The 26,403-nt window shown below is 44.6% G+C and overlaps 1 protein-coding gene across 22 annotated transcripts in view; it reads right to left on the reverse strand.

The window, feature by feature from the left end:
- LOC105497832 (GA binding protein transcription factor subunit beta 2) overlaps positions 1-26,403 on the reverse strand; it is a 71,024-nt gene that overhangs the window by 8,711 nt on the left and 35,910 nt on the right. For 12 of the 22 annotated variants that reach the window (XM_071085768.1, XM_011769265.2, XM_011769257.3 and 9 more), the window contains 4 exons: positions 21,401-21,514; positions 17,707-17,892; positions 6,750-6,874; positions 6,132-6,314 (listed from right to left, as the gene is read on the reverse strand). In XM_071085768.1, coding sequence (XP_070941869.1) covers positions 6,132-6,314; positions 6,750-6,874; positions 17,707-17,892; positions 21,401-21,514 — 608 coding nt within the window. Of the gene's footprint in view, positions 1-299; positions 3,611-5,739; positions 6,315-6,749; positions 6,875-17,706; positions 17,893-21,400; positions 21,515-26,403 lie in introns of those variants that run through there. The other 10 variants (XM_024797974.2, XM_011769259.3, XM_011769256.3 and 7 more) reach the window with 5 other exon arrangements.

Raw genomic sequence — 26,403 nt, forward strand, 5'->3', positions numbered from 1 at the left:
TAATCCCAGCACTTTGGGAAGCTGAGGAGGGCAGATCACGAGGTCAGGAGTTCGAGACCAGCCTGGCCAATATGGTCAAACCCTGTCTCTACTAAAAATACAAAAATTAGCCAGACGTGGTGGTGCGCACCTGTAATCCCAGCTACTCAGGAGGCTGAGGCAGAAGAATCGCTTGAACCTGGGAGATGGAGGTTGCAATAAGCCAAGATCATGCCATTGTACTCCAGCCTGGGCAACAGAGAGAGACTCTGTCTCCAAAAATAAAATAATAATCATCTTCATCATTTCTCAAACTGATATTTCTTTTTTTTTCTTTCTTTTTTTTTTTTTTTTGTGAGCCACCGTGCCCGGCCTCGTTTTTTTTTTTTTTCTCACCAGTATGATGATGCACCACCACCCCCAGCTAATTTTTGTATTTTGAGTAGAGACTGGGTTTTGCCATGTTGGCCTGGCCTCAAGTGATCTTCCCGCCTCGGCCTCCCAAAGTGCTGGGATTACAGGCATGAGCCACTGTGCCCAGCCAGCAGCTTTATTTTATTTTATTCTATTTATTTATTTATTTATTTAGAGACAGAGTCTCGCTCTGTTGCCCAGGTGATCTGTTGCAGTGGGGTGATCTCGGCTCACTGCAAGCTCTGCCTCCCGGTTTCACGCCATTCTCCTGCCTCAGCCTCCCAAGTAGCTGGGACTACAGATGCCTGCCACTGCGCCCAGCTAATCTTTTGTATTTTTAGTAGAGCTGGGGTTTCACCCTGTTAGCCAAGATGGTCTTGATCTCCTGACCTCGTGATCTACCCACCTTGGCCTCCCAAAGTGCTGGGATTACAGGCATGAGCCACCACGCTCGGTCAGCAGCTTTATTTTAAAGTAGACAACCATCCTAAGCTTGAAGTTTCTCGTGCTCAAGCACCAAGTCTGATCCATTTCTCTGTTTTTCCTTTTTCTTTTCTTTTTTTTTTTTTTTCTTTTGAGACACAGTCTCGCTTATTGCCCAGGCTGGAGTGCAGTGGCACAATCTCAGCTCACTGTAAACTCCACCTTCTGGGTTCAAGCAGTTCTGCTGTTTCAGCTCCAGAGTAGCTGGGACTACAGGCATGTGCCATCATGCCCAACTAATTTTTGTATTTTTGGTAGAGACGTGGTTTTGCCATGTTGGCCAGGCTGGTCTTGAACTCCTGACCTCAAGTGATCTATCCGCCTCAACCTCCCAAAGTACTGGGATTACAGGCGTGAGCCACCATGCCCTGCCATTTTTGTCTGCTATTTGATTCTTAATAATCCAACCTTGCCAATAAGCCAGTTGGAATCCTCTAACCCAGAAGATCTAAGCAATATTTCCCCAACTTCCATGACTAATCCAGAAAGACAAACAAAATCATGAAATGGTATTGCCATTAATGTATTCAATATTTAATTTCTAATTACTTCAAAGCATCCTCACCTGCCATTCTCTCCATAGCAATACAATTGGAGATCAAATCCTATTTCCCTTATCTGGGATGCCAAGAGGACTGTTCTGAGTAAATAAAAATGAATGCCTTTTTCTTACTTTTTTTCAGATACCTCCATTCTCTCCCTCTCTACCCCAGCCTCTCCTCTAACAAACTCCCCTGTCTCAGAGACCCATCATAAAAAATGACTTGGCCTATATTAGAGATTTTGGGGATTGGGGAGGTAGGAATGATAGCTTCTGCAGAAAGAACAATAAGATCTGCTAAAGAATTCCCCCCAAAAAGTGGTGACTGTATACTCAGAAGGACATGTTAGATGGACGTTCTCTGCCTTTCGTCAGTAGCTACCCCAGAGAATGAGCTGGTTGGGCCTGAATATCATCTGCAGAGTTAACCTCCTCCCCCTTAATGGGCGGGGTGTGGGGAAAGAGGGATTAAAGTCAACATATGCACCGAGAACATAAATAAAAGACATCTAAAATGATACTTGGTTCCTCTATCATTAAAGTAAGGCACCGAAATCCCACACATAACAGCTTCTTGTTAGCACCTGGTTCCCAAAGGGACTCAGAAAAAATAAAAACATTGCAAACAGGAAACAATTATTTGACAGCAGATAGAACAATTTCATCATCACCCTTACCTAGGCTACTCCCCCTCACATTTCCCTGTCATCCTCAACAGCCCAGAATATTCTCCAATCTGAGAAGTGTTCAGTATCAGACCTGTGGAGAAAATCTAGCTAAGGTGGCCAGTAGCCAAGGTTAATTTCCAAACTGATATTTTTGCCTATAAATCTCTAATAACCAATTCTGTTTGTTAAATATGGTTTTGGGAGTTAAGTTTTCAGTCTATTTTGAGACCCAAATGATTCTGCTCCTCTGACAACACTGCAGCAAATTACTTCACTAATCAAGGTAAACAGAACCATGTTAACTGTCAGGTTTTTTTCCAAATTAAAAATGCATGTTTTCCCCATGACTGCTAATTAAGAAAACCATATTCTAAACAGTCATTCGAATGTTTACTTGGCACATCTCCCTCTGGTTTATTCTAATTTATAACAAAGCAAGCAAGTCTAGAATGATGAGGGCCCAGTTTCAAAGGCAATAACCTCTGTAATGTAACCTGTTCATAACCTTTCTCTCTCCACCCATATTCCCTTTCTTTGGGAAAAACTCCATGCTGACATACAAAGAAAACCCAGCAGGTGGCCGGGCGTGGTGGCTCACGCTTATAATTCCTGCACTTTGGGAGGTCGAGAAGGGCAGATCACCTGAGGTCAGGAGTTGAAGACCAGCCCAACCAACATGGAGAAACTTCGTCTCTACTAAAAATACAAAATTAGCCGGACATTGTGGCGCATGCCTGTAATCCCAGCTACTCGGGAGGCTGAGGCAGGAGAATCGCTTGAACCCAGGAGACAGAGGTTGCGGTGAGCCGAGATGATGCCATTGCATTCCAGCCTGGGCAACAAGAGCGAAACTCCGTTTAAAAAAAAAAAAAGAAAAAGAAAACCCAGCAGTTAAACACTTTCCAAAAGTGGGCAGAGGAAGTGTAGGCATAGTGGGAGAGAAAGGAAGAAGACAAAGTAGCCAGAATTTTTGGTTCTTTATGGCACTGATAGTTCTTATTCCCTTTGTCAACACACACTGAGTACCCTATAAGGCACAAAGCTCCGTAATAGACCAAGCTTAAGGAAACAGAGCAATTTACTCATGCCAGATCAAAAGAAAATAAAACTAAACATCATCATCAGCATTTACCTCCAACCCCCTTTTTGTTGCACGTAAGAGGATAAGATATAAGCTCCACAGAAAAGCATAATGTGTCCTAAATGACACTTAGAAAATTCAACAAAGTTTGATAAAATTAAAGAGTCTAGGCTGGGCTTGGTGGCTCATGCCTGTAATCTCAGCACTTTGGGAGGCCGAGGCACGCGGATCACCTGAGGCTGGCAGTTTGAGACCAGCCTGACCAACATAGAGAAACCCTGTCTCTACTGAAAATACAAAATTAGCTGGGCATGGTGGCACATGCCTGTAATCCCAGCTACTTGGGAGGCTGAGGCGGGAGATTCACTTGAAACCAGGAGGTGGAGATTGCGGTGAGCTGAGATCACGCCATTGCACTCCAGCCTGGGCGACAAGAGCAAGACTCTGTCTCAAAAAAAAAAAAAAAAAAAAAGAGAGAGACTGAGCTTGACATTACATAAATGTTTGGAAACAAGTTGTTCTGACAAGAGAGTACCCTCCTCACTATAATTTTATAAAATCCAGTCAGAGCAAAGTTTATATCTCAAGACCAGAGTTTCAAAGCCCCCATAAGCCTTTTTCTGGCCACTTCCCAGCACTGTGGAAACACAGCCTGGATTTTGGTTTTATATATACTCCTCCCACATAAACAAGTTTTCTTTCCTTTCTAGTGTGTTTTTTTTTTTTTTAATGGAGTTTCACTCCTGTTGCCCAGGTTGGAGTGCAGTGGTGCCATCTCGGCTTACTGCAACTGCCGCCTCCGGGTTCCCAGCAATTCTCCTGCCTCAACCTCCCAAGTAGCTGGGATTATAGGCATGTGGCCACCACACCTGGCTAATTTTGTTTTGTTTTGTTTGTTTGTTTGAGATGGAGTCTCACTTTATCGCCCAGGCTGGAGTGCAGTGGCATGATCTTAGATCACTGCAACCTCTGTCACCCGGGTTCAAGAGATTCTCCTGCATCAGCCTCCCTAGTAGCTGGGATTACAGGCGCCTGCCACTTCGCCTGGTAAATTTTTGTATTTTTAGTAGGGTTTCACCATCTGTGCTAGGCTGGTCTTGAACTCCTGACATCATGATCCACCCGCCTCGGTCTCCCAAAGTGCTGGGATTACAGGCGTGAGCCACCGGGCCCGGCCCTAATTTTGTATTTTTAGTAGACACAGGGTTTCTCCATGTTGGTCAGGCTGGTCTGGAACTCCCGACCTCAGGTGATCTACTGGCCTCGGCTTTCCAGTTCAGTTTTTAAAAACTCTATTTCAGTTTCCTTTTTTTTTTTTTTTTTGAGACAGAGTCTGGCTCTGTCGCCCAGGCTGGAGGGTAATGGTGCGATCTCAGCTCACTGCAACCTCCGCCTCCCAGGTTCAAGCAATTCTCCTGCCTCAGCCTCCCAAGTAGCTGGGATTACAGGCGGGTGCCACCACGCCCGGCTAATATTTTCTATTTTTTTTGTTTTGTTTTGTTTTTTTGAGACAGAGTCTCGCTCTGTCACCAGGCTGGAGCGCGGTGGCGCGATCTCGGCTCACTGCAACCTCTGCCTCCTGGGTTCAAGCGATTCTCCTGCCTCAGCCTCCCAAGTAGCTGGGACTACAGGTGTGTGCCACTACACCCAGGTAATTTTTGTATTTTTAGTAGCGATGGGGTGTCACCATGTTGGCTAGGAAGATCTCGATCTCTTGACCTCGTGATCCGTCCACCTCCGCCTCTCAAAGTGCTCAGATTACAGGCGTGAGCCACCACGCCTGGCCTAGTTTCCTTTTTCCTTTGAGATACAGTCTTGCTCTGTCACTCAGGCCTGGAGAGCAGTGGTGCAACCACGGCTCAGTGCAGTTTTGACCTCCAAGGCCCAAGGGATCCTCCCACCTCAGCCTTCTGAGTAGCTGGAACCATAGGTGCCTGTCACCATATTTGGCTAATTTTTAAATTTTTTGTAGACACACGTTTCTCACTATGTTGCCCAGGCTCATCTCAAACTCCAGGACTCAAGCAGTTCTCCCATTTCAACGTCCCAAAGTGTTGGGATTACAGATGTGAGCCACCACACCCAGCTTATTTCAGTTTCTTACACAAGCATCTGAGCTACAGACACACAATGGATGCATATCTGTCAGACAATCAAAAATTTCTTTTCAGTGATGTGGTGGCATATGCCTTTCATCCCAGCTACTCGGGAGGCTGAGCCCTGGAGGCAGAGGTTGCAGTGAGCCAAGACTGTACCACTGTACTCTAGCCTGGGTGACAGAGTCAGACTGTGTCTCAAAAAAAAAAAAAAGAAAATTCTCTTCAGTGAAATTAACTTAAGGTTGGGCGTTCCTGCTCCTTTGGAAATGGACTATATTCCTTTTCTCTTCCCCAAAGCTTGTCTAACCTCCCTCCCAATTAGTTTTTCCAACAGATACGCATCATAAATCTAAGGGGCATTTTCAGGTCACTTGATGGTATAATTATTAAAGGCATATATATTGGTGCATATATATTAGAAATGTTATCTTAAAATCTTCTGTGAGAAAGTTATTAAAAAAAAAAATCAACCCACAGCATGCAGTATTCTTTTACTTCTATGCTTAAAGCAATGATGTGAGCTAAGAAATTTGGTCCTTATTCTTTTGGCCCCTCAGAAGAAATGTTTCCTAAATATGGCTTTGAATTTTCCAATTGCACAGAGAACCTTCCTGAGCCCAAGCGTTGCACCCTGCTATAGTTTTCTTCTTAAAGACACTCTTAGTTTTTATGCAATGTTTGTCTTCTGTATATTTTCTTTTTTAAAAGAGGATTAATATGAACACAGTGCAAATTGTGGCCCTTGCATATTAAGATGAAACAGTTTCCATGGAAACTCTAGTGTGAGGCTCTGTGGTCCCTGGGGACCCAGTCACTTGTGTCTCTCTCTCTTCCAGCTCCCCCTCTGTGACTACTACAGCATTTACCTCAGCCACCTCTTCAACCATGGTAAAATCAACTCCACTGGGCTGCTGTCGGGCTATGGCCTCCAGCTTAAGACGGTACTGTTCTGCTTCCTGCTCTTTCTTTAGGAGCTGGTGTCGGTATTCCTGGGCTCTTCGATTGGCCTCCAGGAGTTGTTGCTGTAGTAGCTCTCTTTCATTGCCTTCCTGGAAAAGTAAGCCATGTCACCACCAAGTAAATTCCTGATCATAAATCATCCAGACAGTAGACAAAAAGATAGGCAGTGCCTCACACCTATAATTCAAGCACTTTGGGAGGCGGACACGGGCAGATTACCTGAGGTCAGGAGTTCGAGACCAATTTGGCCAACACGGTGAAACCCCGTCTCTACTAAAAATACAAAAATTAGCCAGGCATGGTGGCAGGTGCCTGTCATCCCAGCTACTCAGGAGGCTGAGGCATGAGAATCACTTGAGCCCGGGAGGCGGAGGTTGCAGTGAGCTGAGATCATGCCACTATACTCCAGCCTGGGTAACAGAGCAAGGCTGTGTCTCAAAAAGGAAAAAAAAAAAAGGATGAAGAAGGGTTCAGGCCTTAATAATTTGGCTTTAAATTCTTTTCATCACTCCTAAAAACATTACCTTGCTTTCCTCCACACTGTTTGTCATCTCTCCTATCCTTGGTTTCTTTGTTAGTGGCAACTTCTCTTCTTCTTCCTCTTTAATTACAGTCTCCTCTGCAACCTGACCAGCAGGTACAGTTAGAACTACAAGTCAAAGGACACCAATTGGAGGTGATGAATGCATAAGAAAACAAAGAAGTTTTGCTTGCTTTTAATAAGAAAATAAACTAAAATATATTCTACGTTGGGTGCAGTGGTGTGTGCCTGTGGTCCTAGCTGCTCAGGCAGCTGACTGGAGGACTTCTTGAGTCCAGGAGCTCAAGGCTAGCCTAGGCAACACAGCAAGACCCCATCTCAACAAAAAAGCAAAGAAAGAGAAAGTAAAAGGCCAGGCGCGGTGGCTCAAGCCTGTAATCCCAGCACTTTGGGAGGCCGAGATGGGCGGATCATGAGGTCAGGAGATCGAGAACATCCTGGCTAACACAGTGAAACCCGTCTCTACTAAAAAATACAGAAAAACTAGCCGGGCGAGGTGGCGGGCACCTGTAGTCCCAGCTAGTCGGGCCACTGCACTCCAGCCTGGGCGACAGAGCGAGACTCCGTCTCAAAAAAAAAAAAAAAAGAAAGAAAGAAAGAGAAAATAAAATATATTATTTGATATATTATTTTAAATATCTCTTCGAAGTTTAGAATGAACAGGTAAGGCATGGCCCTTCGGGGAGAAACAAAAAAGATTAATAGAGCACTAAGAACGGCTCAAAAAAGAAGGGTATAGATTTGCAGGCTTGGAAGCCATGCAAGTAAGTCCCAAGTCTGAGGCTCTTATATGAAGGTGTCTGACTCTAGGTCAGCTATGGCCAAGTAGCTTATTAGTTTGCCCAGAAATGGCAGGGCGAGGTGGCTCACACCTATAATTCTAGCATGTGGGGAAGCTAAGGTGGGAGGATCACTTGAGCCCAGGAGTTCAAGACCAGCTTGGGCAACATGGCAAACACGGTCTCTGCAAAAAAATACAAAAAATTAGCCAGGCATGGTGGAGCATGCCTGTAATTCCGGCTACTTGGGAGGCTGAAGTGGGAGGATCACTTGAGCCTGGGAAGTTGAGGCTGTAGTGAGCCAAGAACTCGCCACTGCACTCCAGCCTGGGCGACAGAGTGAGACCCTGTTTTCAAACAAACAAACAAACAAACAAACAAACAAAAAAACTGCAGAAATAATCTGTCCAAAGAAGGCCTGAAGTCTTTATATATTTTTGAGACCTCTAATAAAAGCCAACAGCCATTATCTGTACCTAAATTAATTATCTTCTCATAGATAAGTGAGAGAAGGGTCAACACATACACAACACACATGACACACTACACATCTGTCAGAATGGTTAAAAGTTTTTTTTTGTTTGTCTGTTTGTTTGTTTTTTTGAGATGGAGTTTTGCTCTTGTTGCCCAGGCTGGAGTACAATGGCATGATCTCGGCTCACTGCAACCTCCGCTTTCTGGGTTCAAGCTATCTCCTGCCTCAGCCTCCTGAATGCTGGGATTACAGGCATGCCCCACCACACCCAGCTAATTTTGTATTTTTAGTAGAGATGGGGTTTCTCCATGTTGGTCAGTCTGGTCTCGAACTCTTGACCTCACATGATCCACCTGCCTCAGCCTCCCAAAGTGCTGGGATTACAGGCGTGAGCCACCACGCCCAGTCTTTTTTTTTTCTTTTTTTTTTTTTGAGAAGAACTCTCACTCTATAAGCCAGGCTGGAGTGCAGTTGCACAATCTCAGCTCACTGCAACCTCCACCTCCTGGGTTCAAGCAATTCTTCTACCTCTTGAGTAGCTGGGACTACAGGCGCATGCCATCACACACAGTTAATTTTTGTATTTTTAATAGAGACAGGGTATCTCCATGTTAACCAGACTGGTCTTAAACTCCTGACCTCAGATATTCTACCCGCCTCGGCCTCCCAAAGTGCTGGGATTACAGGTGTGAGCCACCGCACCAGGCTAAAAGTTTTTTAAAAAGTGATACCAGGCCGGGCGCGGTGGCTCAAGCCTGTAATCCCAGCACTTTGGGAGGCCGAGACGGGCGGATCACGAGGTCAGGAGATCGAGACCATCCTGGCTAACACGGTGAAACCCCGTCTCTATTAAGAAATACAAAAAAACTAGCCGGGCGAGGTGGCGGGCGCCTGTAGTCCCAGCTACTCGGGAGGCTGAGGCCGGAGAATGGCGTGAACCCGGGAGGCGGAGCTTGCCGTGAGCTGAGATCCGGCCACTGCACTCCAGCCTGGGTGACAGAGCGAGACTCTGTCTCAAAAAAAAAAAAAAAAAAAAAAGTGATACCAAATGCTGGAGATGTAGACAAAGTGGATTATTCATAAATTGCTGGTGGGAATGTAAAATGGTAAAGCCACTCTAGAAAATAGTTTGGCCGACTTGGAGCTGTGGCTCATGTCCTGTAATCCCAGCACTCTGGGGGGCTGAGGCAGGCGGATTGCCTGAGCTCAGGAGTTTGAGACCAGCCTGGCCAACATGGTGAAACCCCATCTCTACTAAAAATACAAAAATCAGCCGGGTGTGGTGGCACCCACCTGTAATTCCAGCTACTCGGGGGGCTGAGGCAGGAGAATCGCTTGAACCTGGTATGAGGAGGTTGCAGTTAGCTGAGATAGTGCCACTGCACTCCAGCCTGGGTGACAGAGTGAGACTCCATTTGAAAAAAAAAAAGAAAGAAAGAAAAAGAAAATAGTTTGCCAGTTTCTTTCTTTTCTTTTCTTTCTTTCGGTTTTTTTTTTTTTTTTTTGAGATGGAGTTTCTTTTTTTTTTTTTTTTTTTTTGAGACGGAGTCTCGCTCTGCTGCCCAGGCTAGAGTGCAGTGGCCGGATCTCAGCTCACTGCAAGCTCCGCCTCCCAGGTTCACGCCATTCTCCTGCCTCAGCCTCCCGAGTAGCTGGGACTACAGGCGCCCGCCACCGCGCCCGGCTAGTTTTTTGTATTTTTTAGTAGAGACGGGGTTTCACCGTGTCAGCCAGGATGGTCTTGATCTCCTGACCTTGTGATCCGCCCGCCTCGGCCTCCCAAAGTGCTGGGATTACAGGCTTGAGCCACCGCGCCCGGCCTGAGATGGAGTTTCATTCTTATTGTCCAGGCTGGAGGGCAATGGCGTGATCTCGGCTCACTGCAACCTCTGCCCCCGGTTCAAACGATTCTCCTGCCTCAGCCTCCTGAGTAGCTGGGATTACAGGCATGTGCCACTACAACCAGCTAATTTTGTATTTTTAGTAGAGATGGGGTTTCTCCACGTTGGTCACGCTGGTCTCGAACTCCCGACCTCAGGTGATCTGCCCGAGTTTGGCAGTTTCTTAAAAAACAAAACAAAACACATACTTACCATATGACCTAGCAATTGTACTCTCGGGCATTTATCCCAGAGAATAGAAAATTTATTTCCCATTTCTTTTTTTCTTGAGACGGAGTCTGGCTCCACCCAGGCTGGATTGGTGTGCAGTGGCATGATGTTGGCTCACTGCAACCTCCACCTCCCAGGTTCAAGTGATTCTCATACCTCAGCCTCCCAAGTAGCTGCAATTACAGGTGCCTGCCACTACGCCTAACTAATTTTTGTATTTTTAGTAGAGATGGGGTTTTGCCATGTTGGGCAGGCTGGTCTCAAACTCCTGACTTCAGGTGATTCACCTACCTTTGCCTCCCAAAGTGCTGGGATTATAGGCTTGAGCCACCATGCCTGGCCTATTTCCCATTTATTTTTTCTTTTTTTTTGAGACAGAGTCTCGCTGTGTCTCCAGGCTGGAGTGCAGTGGCACAATCTCGGCTTACTGCAACCTCCGCCTCCCGGGTTCAAGAGATTCTCCTCAGCCTCCCAAGTAGCTGGGACTATAGGCACATGCCACCACGTCCAGCTAATTTTTGTATTTTTAGTAGAGATGTGGTTTCACCATATTGGCCAGGATGGTCTCGATCTCTTGACCTTGTGATCCACCCACCTTGGACCTCCCAAAGTGCTGGGATTACAGGTGTGAGCCACTGAGCCTGGCCCTATTTCCCATTTCTTATCTCCCATAAGAACCTGTAAATAATTATGGTGTTCATAATGCTTTATTTATTTATTTATGTATTTATTTATTTTATGAGACAGAGTCTCACTCTGTTTCCCAGGTTGGTGTGTAGTGCACAATTATGTTTCACAGCAGCCTCAACCTCCTGGCCTCCAGTGACCCTTCAAAGAAGCTGGGACCACAGGCACACACCAGCATGCCTGGCTAATTGTTTTTTTTTGTATTTTTTTTTTAGAGATGGGTTTTGTCGTGTTGTCCAGGCTGATTTCAAACTCCTGGGCTTAAGCTATCTGCTGGCGTAGGCCTCCCAAAGTGCTGGGATTATAGGCGTGAGCCACCGTGCCCAGCCAGTTTTATTTTTAGATAGCTGATAGTGGAAGCAACTTAAATGTCCTTCATTGGGTAAATGGTTAAACAAACTGTGATAAATCCATATCATAGAATAATACTCAGCAATAAGAAGGAATGAACTATTGATTCAAACAACTTGGATGGGTTTCAAGGGAATTATGCTGAGAGGAAAAAAGCCAATCTCAAAATCATGTATATTGTATGATTCCACTTATATAACATTCTTGAAATGACAAAGTAGAGGATGGGTGCAGTGGCTCATGCCTGTAATCCCAGCACTTTGGGAGGCCAACGTGGGCGGGCAGATCACCTGAGGTCAGGAGTTCGAGACCAGCTTGGCCAACATGGCAAAACCCCATCTCTACTAAAAATGCAAAAAATTAGGTGGGCATGGTGGCATGTGCCTGTAATCCCAGCAATAGGGGATTTCTCTGTATTATTTCTTAGAACTGTACTGAATCTTTAATGATCTAAAAATAAAAAGTTAAAAATTATATTTAGGTTTTAGGATATATTACGATTATTTTAAAACAGAAGATTTGGCCAGACATGGTGGCTCATGCCTGTAATCACAGCATTTTGGGAGGCCAAAGTGGGAGGATCGCTTGAGTCTAGGAGTCTGAGACCAGCCTGGGAAGCTTAGCAAGAACTCATTTCTATTAAAAAATAATTCGGGGGCTGGGCGCAGTGACTCATGCCTGTAATTCCAACACTTTGGCAGGCTGAGGTGGGCAGATCACGAGGTCAAGAGATCAAGACCATCTTGGCCAACATGGTGAAACCCTGTCTCTACTAAAATACAAAAAAAAATTTTTTTTTTAATTAGCCGGGTGTGGTGGTACACACCTGTGGTCCCAGCTACTCAGGAGGCTGAGGCAGAGGAATCGCTTGAACCTGGGAGGCAGAGATTGCAGTGAGCTGAGACCACGCCACTGCACTCTAGCCTGGTGACAGAGCGAGACTCTGTCTCAAAAACAAAACAAAACAAAACAAAAAAACAAACAAAAAAAAATCGGGAACTCTTTCCTTTTACCTCATTGTACTCTTGAGAGCAAGATGGGTTACCAGCAGCTCTACTGGAGCCACCCACAAAAATTCAGCCAGGGTTCTTGCTCTTGTCATATCTGTTCAAACCAGCATAGTCGGCTGGGCACGGTGGCTCACACCGGTAATACCAGCACTTTGGGAGGCCGAGGTGGGCAGATCACAAGGTCAGGAGTTCGAGACCAGCCTGACCAACATGGTGAAACCCCATCTCTACTAAAAATACAAAAAATTAGCCGGGCGTGCTAGGGAACACCTGTAATCCTAGCTACTCGGGAGGCTGAGGCAGGAGAATTGCTTGAACCTGGGAGGCAGAAGTTGCAGTGAGCTGAGACCACACCATTGCACTCCAGCCTGGGTGACAGAGTGAGACTCCATCTCAAAAAACAACAACAACAACAACAACAAACCAGCACAGTCTGATCTGGAAATATGGCCTCAATATATACCACCAGCCTTTCCATCAGTACACGAAGGATATATGTTTCATTAAACTGGACTAAGGGATTGCTTTTGAATGGATTATCCAAGGCATGCACCCAATTAAAAACCATGTTAGCTCTTCATATATGAAAATTAAAGGCTGGGCGCGGTGGCTCATGCCTGTAATCCCAGCACTTTGGGAGGCTGAGGTGGGCGGATCACATGATCAGGAGATCGAGACCACGGTGAAACCCCGTCTCTACTAAAAATACAAAAAAGAATTAGCTGGGGGCGGTGGTGGGCGCCTGTAGTCCCAGCTACTTGGGAGGCTGAGGCAGGAGAATGGCATGAACCCAGGAAGCAGAGCTTGCGCTGAGCCAAGATCACGCCACTGCACTCCAGCCTGGGTGACAGAGGGAGACTCCATCTCAAAAAACAAACAAACAAACAAAATTAGCCTGGGCAGTGGTGGGCGCCTGTAATCCCAGCTACTCAGGAGGCTGAGGCAGGAGAATTGCTTGAACCCATGAGGTGGAGGTTGCAGTGAGCTGAGATTGCGCCACTTTACTCTAGCCTGGGTGACAGAGCAAGACTCCGTCTCAAAAAAAAAAAAAAGAAAAAATTTGGGGAGCTGAGCAGGAGGATCACTTGGGCCCTGAATGTCAAGGCTGCAGTGAGTTATGATCATGCCACTGCACTCCAGTCTGGGGCCTCCACATCCGGCTAATATTTGTATTTTTTTAGTAGACCCGGGGTTTCACCATGTTGGCAAGCTGGTCTTGAAATCCCAACCTCAAGCACTCGTCCCACCTCGGTCTCCCAAAGTGCTGGGATTACAGGCGTGAGCTACCATGTCCGGACAAAAATTTAAAAACAAAAACAAAAAACAAGATTTACCTAATCATTTGGTTTGGCAGATTTAAAAATAGGTTTGTATTTCTTTTTTTTTTTTTTTTTTGAGACGGAGTCTCGCTCTGTCGCCCAGGTTGGAGTCCAGTGACAGGATCTCAGCTCACTGCAAGCTCTGCCTCCCGGGTTTTTACGCCATTCTCCTGCCTCAGCCTCCCGAGTAGCCGGGACTACAGGCGCCCGCCACCTCGCCCGGCTAGTTTTTTGTATTTTTTAGTAGAGACGGGGTTTCACCGTGTAGGCCAGGATGGTCTCGATCTCCTGACCTCGTGATCCGCCCATCTCGGCCTCCCAAAGTGCTGGGATTACAGGCTTGAGCCACTGTGCCCGGCCTGTATTTCTTTATAAACTCATCAATTGATGGCAGTGGAAAGCAGCTTAGATATATGTTGAGTAGAAATGGAAGTTTAGTCTGGGATTTAAATTTTTCTGCAGATAACTCACAAAATCTGTTTTCCTTCTTTGGGCCTTAAGCATATTTGTAAAAAGTAGTGTAGGCTAAGCACAGTAGCTCACGCCTGTAATCCTAGAACTTTAGGAAGCCAAGGTAGAAGGATTGCTTGAGCCCAGGAGTTTGAGGCCAGGCTGGGTAACATAGGAAGACCTTGTCTCTATGAAAAAGTAAAAAATTAGCTGGCTGTGGTGGCTTGCACCTGTGGTCCTAGCTACTTGGGATGATGAGATGGGAGGACTGCTTGAGCCTAGGAGGTTGAGGCTGCAGGGAGCTGAGATTGCACCTCTAAATAAATAAATAAATAAATTTTAAAAATAAAAATAAAAAAGTAGTATAGTTTATTTAGGTTAAACTTCAATTCTCTTTTTCTCCAAAACAACTCAGTTTTCATTTATTTAGTTCCATTATAAGCAGAGTCTCTCACCTACCCAATGAGCCCTAAAAACTTAAAATGATAACTATGTTCACAAAAATATCAGCAATGCATAAATTAGAATTTATGATACCAAAGTTTGGATTATAATAAGTTTAATTTTTATCTTCCCATACTTCCTGATCCATCAGTTCAAATAATTAAAAAATTATAAATCCCAGAATGGGCAACATAGTAAGACCTAGTCTGTACAAAAAATAAAAAAGGCCAGGCATGGTGGCTCACACCTGTAATCCCAGCACTTTGGGAGGCCAAGGCAGGCAGATCACTTGAGTTCAGGAATTCGTGACCAGCCTGGCCAACATGGAGAAACTCTGTCTCTAAAAACCCCCCCCAAAAAAACCAAAAAAATTAGCCGGGCATGGTGGCCATGACTGTAATCCCAGCTACTCTGGTGGCTGAGGCAGGAGAATCACTTGAACCCGGAAGGTGGAGATTGCAGTGAGCTGAGATCACACCACTGCACTCCAGCCTGGGTGACAGACTGAGTCCCTGTCTAAAAATAAAAATATGATATAATTAGCCAGGCGTGGTGATGCATGCCTGTAGTCCCAGCTAGTTGGGAGGCTGAGGTGAGAGGGTTGCTTGGGAAGTCGAGGCTGCAGTGAGCCATAATCATGCCACTGCACTCTAGCCTGGGCAACAAAGGGAGATCCTATCTCAAAAACAAACAAACAAACAAATAAAAACTATAGGCCGGGCTTGGTGGCTTACGCTTGTAATTCCAGCACTTTGGGAGGCTGAGGCGGGTGGATCATGAGGTCAGGAGTTCAATAACAGGCTGACCAACATGGTGAAACCTGTCTCTGCTAAAAATACAAAAAAATTAGCCGGGCGTGGTGGCACATGCCTGTAATCCCAGCTACTCAGGAGGCTGAGGCAGGAGAATTGCTTGAACCCAGCAGGTGGAGGTTGCAGTGAGCCGAGATTGTGCCACTGCACTCCAGCCTGGGTGACAGAGTGAGATTCTGTCTCAAAAAAAAAAAAAAAAAAAAATTACAAATCCCCACAATCATGTAAGCCAAGTCAAAATTTCAGCGACATTAAGAAAGGAAATTATACCAGTACCCTTCTTTTCAACCTCCAATATACATTTTTATTTTTTAGAGACAATGTTTTGCTCTGTTGCTCAGACTGGAGTGCAGTGGCATGATTATGCCCAGGCTGGAGTGCAGTGGCATGATCATGGTAGCATACTGCAACCTTGAGCTCCTGGGCTCAAGTGATCCTCCTGCCAAAACCTCCTGAGTAGTTGGGACTATAAGGACGTGCCATCAACCAGGCTATTTTTTTTTTAATTGTGTAGAGATGGGGGGTCTTGCTATGTTGCCCCAGCTGATCTGGAACTCTTGGCCTCAAGAAATCCTCTTGCCTTGGTCTCCCAAAGTGCTAGGATTACAGGATTACATGTATCAGCCATTGTGCCTGGCCAACCTCCAGTATTTTTAAGGTATGGAGTTGTAATGATGGGCTTCCTCTTTTCAAAAAATTTTAATTATGTCTTTTTTGAATAACTGATACATTAAATGATTAAAAACATCAAGGCTATAAAAGCATATACATTGAAAAGCCTCCCACTCATCCTTAGTACCCAGCTGCCCTCCTTGGAAGCAACTAATGTTATGCCTCAGTATACTAATATATAGCCTCAGTCTGAATATAGCTGGGCATGGTGGCGTGGAACTGTAGCCCCAGCTACTCAGGAGGCTGAGGCAGGAGGATATCTTGAGCCCAGGAGGTTGAGGCTGCAGTGACCCATGATTGCACCACTGCACACAAGCCTGGGTGACAGAACAAGACCCAGTTACACACACAAAAAAGAAAAAAGAACTGTTTAACCAAAAGGTACATCTTGACTGAGTGTGATGGCTCATGTCTATAATCCTAGCACTTTGGGAGGCTGAGGTGGAAGGATCACTTGAGGTCTGGAGTTCAAGACCAGCCTGGCTAACATGGTGAAACCCTGTCTCTATTAAAAATACACAAAAAGTAACTGGACGTGGTGGCGTGAGCCTATAGTCCCAGCTACTCAGGAGGTTGAGGCACAAGAATTGCTTGAACCAGGGAGGTGGAGGCTGCAGTGAGCCAAGATCCTACCACTGCACTCCAGTCTGGGCAACAGAGAGGGACTCCATCTCAAACAAACAAGCAAACAAAAAACCCAAATGTACATCTTTATGTACATCTTTAGTGTCTACAGATACTACCAATATCCTTTTTAGAGGATCCATTAATTTGCACTCTTACAAATGATTTATAAGAGTGCTTGTTTCCCTACACCTTTAACAACATAGTGTTATAATGGTATCTCAGTACAGTATTTATTTGCACTTCTCTTGTTATGAATGAAGTAGGTTGGATATATTTTCTCTTTCTTTCTTTTTTTTTTTAAGACGGAGACTCACACTGTTATCCAGGCTGGTGTGCAGTGGCACAATCACGGCTCACTACAGCCTCAACCTCCTGGGCTCAAGTGATCCTCCCACTTCAGCCTCCTGAGTAGCTGGAACTACAGGTGTGTGCCACCATGCTCGGCTAATTTTTGTATTTTTAGTAGAGACGGGGTTTTGCTATTTTGGCCAGGCTGGTCTTGAACTCCTGATCTCAAGTGATCCTCTTGCCTCAGCCTCCCAAAGTGCTGGGATTACAGCCGTGATCTGCCTCACCCGGCTATTTTCATATTTTTAAGAGCCATCAGTACATTTTTTTCTGTGGACTACTGGTTCATATTATTATTATTATTATTATTATTATTATTATTATTATTTTTAGACGGAGTCTTGCTCTGTCACCCAGGCTGGAGTGCAGTGGCGTGATCTCAGCTCACTGTAAGCTTTGCCTCCTGGGTTCACGCCATTCTCCTGCCTCAGGCTCTCGAGTAGCTGGGACTACAGGCGTCCGCCGTCACACACGGCTAATTTTTTTTTTTTTTGCATTTTTTAGTAGGGACGGGGTTTCACCATGTTAGCCAGGATGGTCTCGATCTCCTGACCTCACGATCCGCCTGCCTCGGCCTCCCAAAGTGCTGGGATTACAGGCGTGAGCCACCACGCCCGGTCTACTTGTTATATTTTCCACCAGATCAACTGTTTTTTACTACAGATTTTATACATATTAGGCAATTAGCTTTTGCCAATCTGGTTCTGTTTCTTTTTCTTTTTCAGACCTTCTTTGCCCCAACTTGCATCTGACAGTCTCCCACTTCCACTATTTGTTTTAATGCCTCATGTTTAGGTGAGTATGGAGTATCTAAAATATCTTTTAATAAACAATTGTCTACAAGAGATAACTCACCTTGCTGTCCATCTTGCACAGTTACAATAAATGGCTGACCAATGCCTCCAGTAGGGATTGAAGTTTGGATATTACCAAGAGGGACTCCATCAGTTACTATGGTGATGACCCTCTGGCCTCCACTCCCCATTACTTGCTGGATTGATGAGTCAACGGAATTTCCCTCTATAATTTCCTTTGAATTGGCTGGAGATGACAAAAGCAAATTTAAAATTTCAGCTTTTTTAAAAAATAGGAGTATAGCAATTTCAACCTCCTTGAATCTGATAACATTCAGGGAGAGGAAAATTTCTTTTTTTTTTTTTTTTTTTTTGAGATGGAGTCTCGCTCTGTCGCCCAGGCTGGAGTGCAGTGGCGCGATCTCGGCTCATTGCAAGCTCCGCTTCCTGGGTTCAAGCGATTCTCCTGCCTCAACCTCCCGAGTAGCTGGGACTACAGGTGCCCACCATCACGCCAGGCTAATTTTTGTATTTTTAGTAGAGACGGGGTTTCATCATGTTGGCCAGGCTGGTCTCGATCTCCTGACCTCAAGTGATCCGCTCGCCTCTGCCTCCCAAAGTGCTGGGATCACAGGTGTGAGCCACCGCGCCTGGCCGAAAAATTTCAAAAAAAAAAAAGTGAGATTCAACAGTTTGCAAAAGGTTTTGTGAACAATGCATGCTAAGTCAGAGGAGAAAAGAAAATAGAGAATGCATTATAACAGTATTTTATAAAATGTGTTCATTGAGGTATTAATAACTTTCACTAAAGATGGGTTCTATGTATAAACACGTTTTCAAAATTCTGGTTTAAATATGCTTAAAATTTTTTGTTTTGTAGGAGTATCAGAGACTTCAGTAGGCTAATAAACATTGTGATTCTCCAGCAGGGTGTGATTCTCCAACAGGGTATAAGATACTCTGTTTCGGTTGGGCATGGTGGCTCATGCCTATAATCCCAGCACTTTGGGAGGCCAAGATGGGCGAATCACTTGAGGCCAGGAGTTAAGAGACAAGCCTGGCCAACATGGCAAAACCCTGTCTCTACTAAAAGTACAAAAATTAGTCAAAAATTAGTCAGGTATGGTGGCATGCACCTGTAGTCCCACCTACTTTGGAGGCTGAGGCACGAGAATCTCTTGATCCTGGGAGGCGGAGGTTGCAGTGAGCCGAGATGGAGCCACTGCACTCCAGCCTGGGCAACAGAGCGAGACTCTGTCTCAAAAAACAAACAAAAAAAACAGATATGCTGTTTCCCCAACATATTTGATATTGGAACCCTTTTTTTTTTTTTTCAGGAAGTATCTTGAAAGTCTAAAATGGCTAGGCATGGTGACTCATGCCTGTAATCCCAGCACTTTGGGAGGCCGAGGTGGGCAGATCACCTGAGGTCAGGGGTTTGAGACCAGCCTGGCCAACATGGTGAAACCCTATCTCTACTAAAAATACAAAAATTAGCTGGGCATGGTGGTAGGCACCTGTAATCCCAGTTACTTGGGAGGCTGAGGCAGGAGAATTGCTTGAACCTGGGAGGTGGAGGTTGCAGTGAGCCGAGATACTGAGATAGTGCCATTGCACTCCAGCCTGGGTGACAAGAGCAAGATTCCATCTCAAAAAAAAAAAAAAAAAAGTCTAAAATAACCATAAATCAGAGTAAATGGGATATTTAATAGTGAATTAACAGAATAATACGTGAAGTAGTCAAAATATTGAAGTCTGATAGACAAAAATGTTAGGTGGCTTTTCTCATCTGATACCAGGAATAATAGCTGGCTGGGTATGGTGGCTCATGCCCATAATCCCAGCACTTTGGGAGGCCAAGGCAGGAGGATTGCTTGAGGCCGGGAGTTGAAGACCAGCCTGAGCAGTGAGACCACCTCCCGCCAAATTTGAAAAATTAACTGAGCGTGGTGGCATGTACCACTCAGGAGGCTGACATGGGAGGATCACTTGAACCTAGAAGTTCAAGCTGCAGTGAACTCTGATTGTGCCACTGCACTCTAGCCTGGGTGACAGAATAACAGAATAAGATCCTGTCTCTATCAAAAGAAACCCCAAACATATATATATATATATATATATATAAAATAGCCAACACTTATGTGCCAGGTACCATTCTATGAGTGTTACGTGTATTATGCTGAATCAAGATTTTCAGTTTGATTAGTCAATATCCCAATAAACTAAGCACTATTAGAGGAAATAATTCCTACCACTATGGAATTTCTCTATCTAAAGCGTCACAGGGCCAGGGGCGGTGGCTCACACCTGTAATCCCAGCATTTTGGGAGGCCGAGGTGGGCAGATCACCGAGGTCAGTAGTTTGAGACCAGCCTGGCCAACATGGCAAAACCCCATCTCTACAAAAAATACACAAATTAGCTGAGCGTGGTCGTGAGCGCCTGTAATCCCAGCTACTTGGGAGGCTGAGGCAGGAGAATTGCTTGAACCCTGGAGGCAGAGATTGCAGTAAGCCGAGATCATGCCACTGCACCCCAGCCTGGGTGACAGAATGAGACTCTGTCAAAGAAAGAAAAGAAAGAAGAGAAAAGAAAAGAAAAGAAAAGGAAGAAAGAAGAAGGAAGGAAGGAAGGAAGGAAGGAAGGAAGGAAGGAAAGAAGGAAGGAAAAGAAAAGAAAGAGTGAGTCATAGATAGAACTTTGCAGTAATAAGTGGGGTATCAACCATCCATATGAAACACATCTAGGTAGTTCAATGGAAACAAAGGATTCCCACCTCTTAGAAACAAAGAACAGTTAAATATTAAAGTTGAAAGGTCCTGGATAGATAACCTAATCCAAGTATCATGCCAAAGATGAGAAAACTAGAACCTGGAGAAGTGATTTATCCAAGATCAAAGAGCAAACCAAAAGAATAGCAAGGACAAGTTTAATACATTGCTTTTCCCTTTGCTATGTTGTTCCCTCATATAAATCTGAGTAGAGATCTTTATGATTATACCCATTCAGAAAAATAGGATTGGAATTGGAAGAATGTTCTTACCACCCAAATGTCGTGGCAGAAAGAAATCAGAACATTCTGCTTTCATATATGATGGAGCAGATGGCCAGAGGGTTCTAGAAAGATTTCTAAATGTCTACTGAGCCCTACCTGTGACTATATGCCCCTACCTATATGAAGCCTTAAGTCTTCCCCTGACAGACTACTAGACTTGAAAACTATTTTGTTTTAAATATCAGAAAGGCAATACATACCCTATATTTGCCCAACTCCTTTGGAAATGCCAAAATAACATCTCCAATGAAAATAAAAGCAAGCCATGAAGTGCAAAGGATATGACAATGAAAAAGGTACCAGTCTCATGTATTTTGATACTTTAATATAAGATATCTGGGCTGCTATTTTGAATCATTCTATGATAGCATCAGTCAAAACATAACATAGAGTATCTCCAAAAAAATCTGCTAATATGAGAATAGACATTTCAATGTGAAGTAACTAGAGTCAGGGAAAACAAACTTCAAACTGTAAAAACACAAAGGAGTAATTTAGTCATTCTCTCATATTATTCAGCTGTCTGATTATATCACCTGGCAATTTTTCTTTCTGATGTTCAATGATGCTACATCCCTTTTCCTTAGCTGCCTCTAATTAAATGCAATTCTTTAATAATATTTCATGCAAATTAAATCTGCTGGAGACTTAAAAACAAAAGAAAAAGTGGTGATTCACCTAGCAGCATATCCCTTACCTACCTGTGGCTCTGTGTGAGTTGGAGAAGGAGACAGATGCCTCAGCAAGAGCTGCAAGGGTAGCCAGCACTGAGGTGGTAGAATTTGAAAACTGTACTGTTGAGGTATGGGGGTCACCTATTTCAGTAAGAAAGACAAATGAAGTCTAATGTATAGGAAAACTTGAGGCAAATTAAAAACAGCTTATTAAATCAAAACCTCAGCTCTTCACTCTAATGTCCTCCATCTTGTTCTCTAACTCAAACTGATATAAGTCAATTATATCAGTGTTAAAATTCTTTTAAGGTTTAAAAAGTTTTTCCTTTAAAGTGGATTAAATTAGTATACTTGCAGGGCTGGGCATGCTTCACGCCTGTAATCCTAGCACTTTGGGAGGCCGAGGCAGGTGGATCACGAGGTCAGGAGATCGAGACCATCCTGGCTAACACAGTGAAACTCCATCTCTACTAAAAATACAAAAAATTAGCTGGGCGTGGTGGTGGGCACCTGCAGTCCCAGCCACTCGGGAGGCTGAGGCAGGAGAATGGCATGAACCTGGGAGGCGGAGCTTGCAGTGAGCTGAGATTGCACCACTGCACTCCAGCCTGGGCGACACAGTGAGACTCCTTCTCCAAAAAAAAAAAAAAAAAAAAATCATATACTTGGTACAGGGCCACTACATTCCCTTCATTTAATCATTCTCTTGGCACTGCCAGTGCTGAGCATTAGTAGCTAACAGACCAAGAGTGCTACCCACTTCCTAAGCTGGCTGGGCAGAGCTCTCCTTGGCAGCAGGCAGGAAGTGTAAAATGCATACCTCACCCCAAGCTCAGCAGTGATAAGGGAATAGTCCCCTTCTGGGCTTTACCCAATCATACTACCTCTTTTCATCAGCTAGAGAGATGTGAAGAATAGGATTCACCTCCAGTACAAGAATAGTTAAAAACTTAGTTTCATGGCCAGATGTGGCGGCTCACGCCTGTAATCCTAGCACTGTGGGAGACCGAAACGGGTGGATCACTTGAGGTCAGGAGTTTGAGACCAGCCTGGCCAACAAGGTGAAACCCTGTCTCTACTAAAACTACAAAAATTAGCTGGACGTGGTGGTGTGCACCCGTAATCCCAGCTACTTGGGAGGCTGAGGCAAGAGAATCACTTGAACTTGGGAGGGGGAGATTGCAGTGAGCCGAGATCACACCACTGCACTTCAGCTTGGGCGACAGAGCAAGAGTCCATCTCAATAAATAAATAAATAAATAAATAAATATAAAGTTTCATATATTGAATGTCAAAGGTAGTACAATAGATTAATGCTAAAAACACTAAATGCTAAAAATACTTTAGTTATGTCAAGATATACTTTTATTTTTTATTTATTTATTTTTTGAGATGGAGTCTCGCTCTGTCTCTCAGGCTGGAGTGCAGTGGCACAGTCTGTGCTCATTGCCACCTCCGACTCCTGGATTCAAGCACTTCTCCTATCTCAGCCTCCTGAGTAGCTGGGATTACAGGTGTGCACCACCACGCCCAGCTAATTTTTGTACTTTTAGTAGAGACAGGATCTCACCATGTTGCTGGTCTTGAACTCCTGACTTCAGGTGATCTGCCTGCCTCAGCCTCCCAAAGTGCTGGGATTACAGGTATGAGCCACTGTGTCTGGCCAAGATGTACTTTCAGAAAGACTTTGTTCATAACCTTCTCTTACATCTGTGTGCTATTCTCATAGCTAAGTTGTAAGAGGGAAGCGCACTAGATCTGGCAACAGACATGCCTAACTTTATGAACCAAAAGTATTACTCTAACTGTGGATATTTCCTTGTTGGGGAAAAAAAGTATTACTTAACAGTATTATAAAATGAATTATATTTCCCTATTTCTTTCCCTATAATTTCAGAGATACGTATTGTGCCAGTTACAAATGTATTGCCTCTCAGTTCCAAATCTACCCTTCTTTGTCCTGCCTGGTGATGCTGGGGCTGGACCCTATAAACATTTCTTGTCAGCTGGCATGACATTAAGCTTTGTTAGTATAGAAGAAGTGGCTGCACCCTCTATTGGCTATTGCTGTATTCTTTTTTTTTTTTTTTTGAGACGGAGTTTTGTTCTTGTTGCCCAGACTAGAGTGCAATGGCGCGATCTCAGCTCACTGCACCTTCTGCCTCCTGGGTTCAAGCCATTCTCCTGCCTCAGCCTCCCAAGTAGCTGGGACTACAGATGCGTGCCACCATGCCCAGCTAATTTTTGTATTTTTAGTAAGACGGGGTTTCACCATGTTAGCCAGGCTGGTCTGGAACTCCTGACCTCAAGTGATCTGCCCCCCGTCGGTCTCCCAAAGTGCTGGGATTACAGGCGTGAGCCAGCACACCAAGCAATATATTTTCTTTTTTTTTTTTTTTTTTTTTGAGATGGAGTCTTGCTCTGTCACCCAGGCTGGAGTGCAGTGGCCGGATCTCAGCTCACTGCAAGCTCCTCCTCTCGGGTTCACGCCATTCTCCTGCCTCAGCCTCCCGAGTAGCTGGGACTACAGGCACTCGCCACTTCGCCCGGCTAGTTTTTTGTATTTTTTAGTAGAGACGGGGTTTCACCATGTTAGCCAGGATGGTCTTGATCTCCTGACCTCGAGATCCGCCAGTCTCGGCCTCCCAAAGTGCTGGGATTACAGGCTTGAGCCACCGCGCCCGGCTATATTTTCTTTTTAAAAGTACTCTTAAGTTTTTTTTTTTTTTTTCAAGACAAAGTCTGGCATTATTGCCCAGGCTGGAGTGCAGTGATACAATCTTGGCTCACTGCAACCTCTGCCTCTCAGGCCCAAGCTGTCCTCCCACCTCAGCCTCCAAGTAGCTGGGACTACAGTCGTGCATCACCATGCCTGGCTAATTTTTTTTTTTTTTTTTTTTTGTATTTTTTGTACAGACCAGCTTTCACCATGCTGCCCAGGCTGCTCTCGAACTCGTGAGTTCAAGCTATCTGCCTGCCTCAGCCTCCCAAAGTGCTGGGATTATAGGCATAAGCCACCATGCCCAGCCTACTCTTAATTTTTAAGTTTTCCCATTACCTATGCTTAAATATTCTTTCCAGTTTTTCTTCTTTCAAGAAGTCAGGGCCAGCTGCAGTGGCTCACGCCTGTAATCCCAGCACTTTGGGAGGCCGAGGCGGGCAGATCACCTGAGGTCTTTGAGACCAGCCTGGTCAACATGGTTAAACCCTGTCTCTACTACAAAATGCAAAAAAAAATAGCTGGGTGTGGTGGCGCACACCTGTAGTCCCAGCTACTCAGGAGGCTGAGGCGGAGAAGCGTTTGAACCCAGGAGACAGAGGTTGCAGTGAGCTGAGATTGTGCTACTGCACTCCAGCTTGGGTGACAGAGTGAGACTCTGTCTAAAAAACAAACAAACAAACAAAAAAAACCCAAAAAGTCAGTTATCAGGCCAGGCAGGGTGGCTCACAACTGTAGTCCCCGCACTTTGGGAGACCGAGGTAGGAGAATTGCTTGAGCCCAGTACTTTGAGACCAGCCTGGGCAACACAGCAACACCTCATCTCTATTATTGTTATTTTTTGAATTAAAAGAAAAAAAGAAATTAGTTATCTGCAAAATACTTAAGGAAATTCCTATTTAACATTGTTGTTTTTTTTTTCTTTTTCTTTTTATTATAGTTTAAGTTCTAGGGTACATGTGCACAATGTGCAGTTTTGTTACATAGATATACATGTGCCATGTGGGTGTGCTGCACCCATTAACTCATCATTTACAATAGGTATTTCTCTTAATGCCATCCCTCCTCCCTCCCCCAAACCCATGACAGGCCCCAGTGTGGGATGTTCCCTGCCCTGTGGCCAAGTCTTCTCATTTAACATTCTTTAAAGAAAATCCTTCCACAGAGCAGAGGATCCTTTCTGATGTGATTTGGTAATCTAACTGGTTTATACATTTAAACTTCAGCAGATTTTCCTTAAAAAGATAAATTACTTGCATAGTAAGTAATTCATCTTCAAGCTGTAAACCATTTTTTTTTTTCAAGATAGTCTCACTCTGTCACCCAGGCCGGAGTGCAGTAGCGCGATCTCAGCTCACTGCAACTTCCGCCTCTCAGATTCAAGCGATTCTCCTGCCTCAACCTCCTGAGTAACTGGGATTACAGGCTCCTGCCACCATGCTCAGCTAATTTTTTTGTATTTTCAATAGAGACAGGGTTGCGTCACACTGGCCGGGCTGATCTCGAACTCCTGACCTTAAGTGATCCACCTGCCTCAGCCTCCCAAAGTGTTGGGATTACAGGAGTGAGTCACCGTGCCGGGCTTAGAAACCATTTTCTTTTGTTATTTTAAGATTTTTGTTTTATTTTCTTTTGTTATTTTCTTTTGTTATTTTTATTATTTAAGTCTCGCTCTATCACCCAGGCTGAAGTGCAATGGCGTGATCTTGGCTCACTGCAAACTTCGCCTCCCGGGTTCAAGCAGTTCACTGCCTCAGCCTCCCCAGTAGCTGGGGACTACAAGTGTGTGCCACCACACCTGGTTAATTTTTGTATTTTTAGTAGAGACTGAGTTTCACCATCTTGGCCAGGCTGGTCTTGAACTCCTGACCTCATGATCCGCCCACCTCAGCTTCCCAAAGTGCTGGGATGACAGACGTGAGCCACCACGCCCGGCCCAGAAACTATTTTAATTAAAGCTTTAGGATGATTACTATGGGAGTGGGGATGGGGATGGAGGTAATGAGGATATCCCAATGTTATTTTTTTTTCTTTCCCTCTACACATACTCAGTGGAACAATTTTATCCTAATGCTCTCATAAAATACCCAGGGAACCAAATGATCTGAGTAGTATACCATGCTTGACCTCCAGAAGTACCCTATGTGTATCAAATGACTCTATACTACAGCCTATTCTCAAATTTTCCTTCTTAGCCTATTCCCAAATTTTCCTTCGTAGTTCATGCTTTTCTCATCACTCAACTTTTCATACCAAATACTGATATAAGAACTCACAGGCCAGGCGCGGTGGCTCACGCCTGTAATCCCAG

Source organism: Macaca nemestrina, chromosome 1 (genome assembly GCF_043159975.1).
Source record: "Macaca nemestrina isolate mMacNem1 chromosome 1, mMacNem.hap1, whole genome shotgun sequence".
Lineage (NCBI taxonomy): Eukaryota > Metazoa > Chordata > Mammalia > Primates > Cercopithecidae > Macaca > Macaca nemestrina.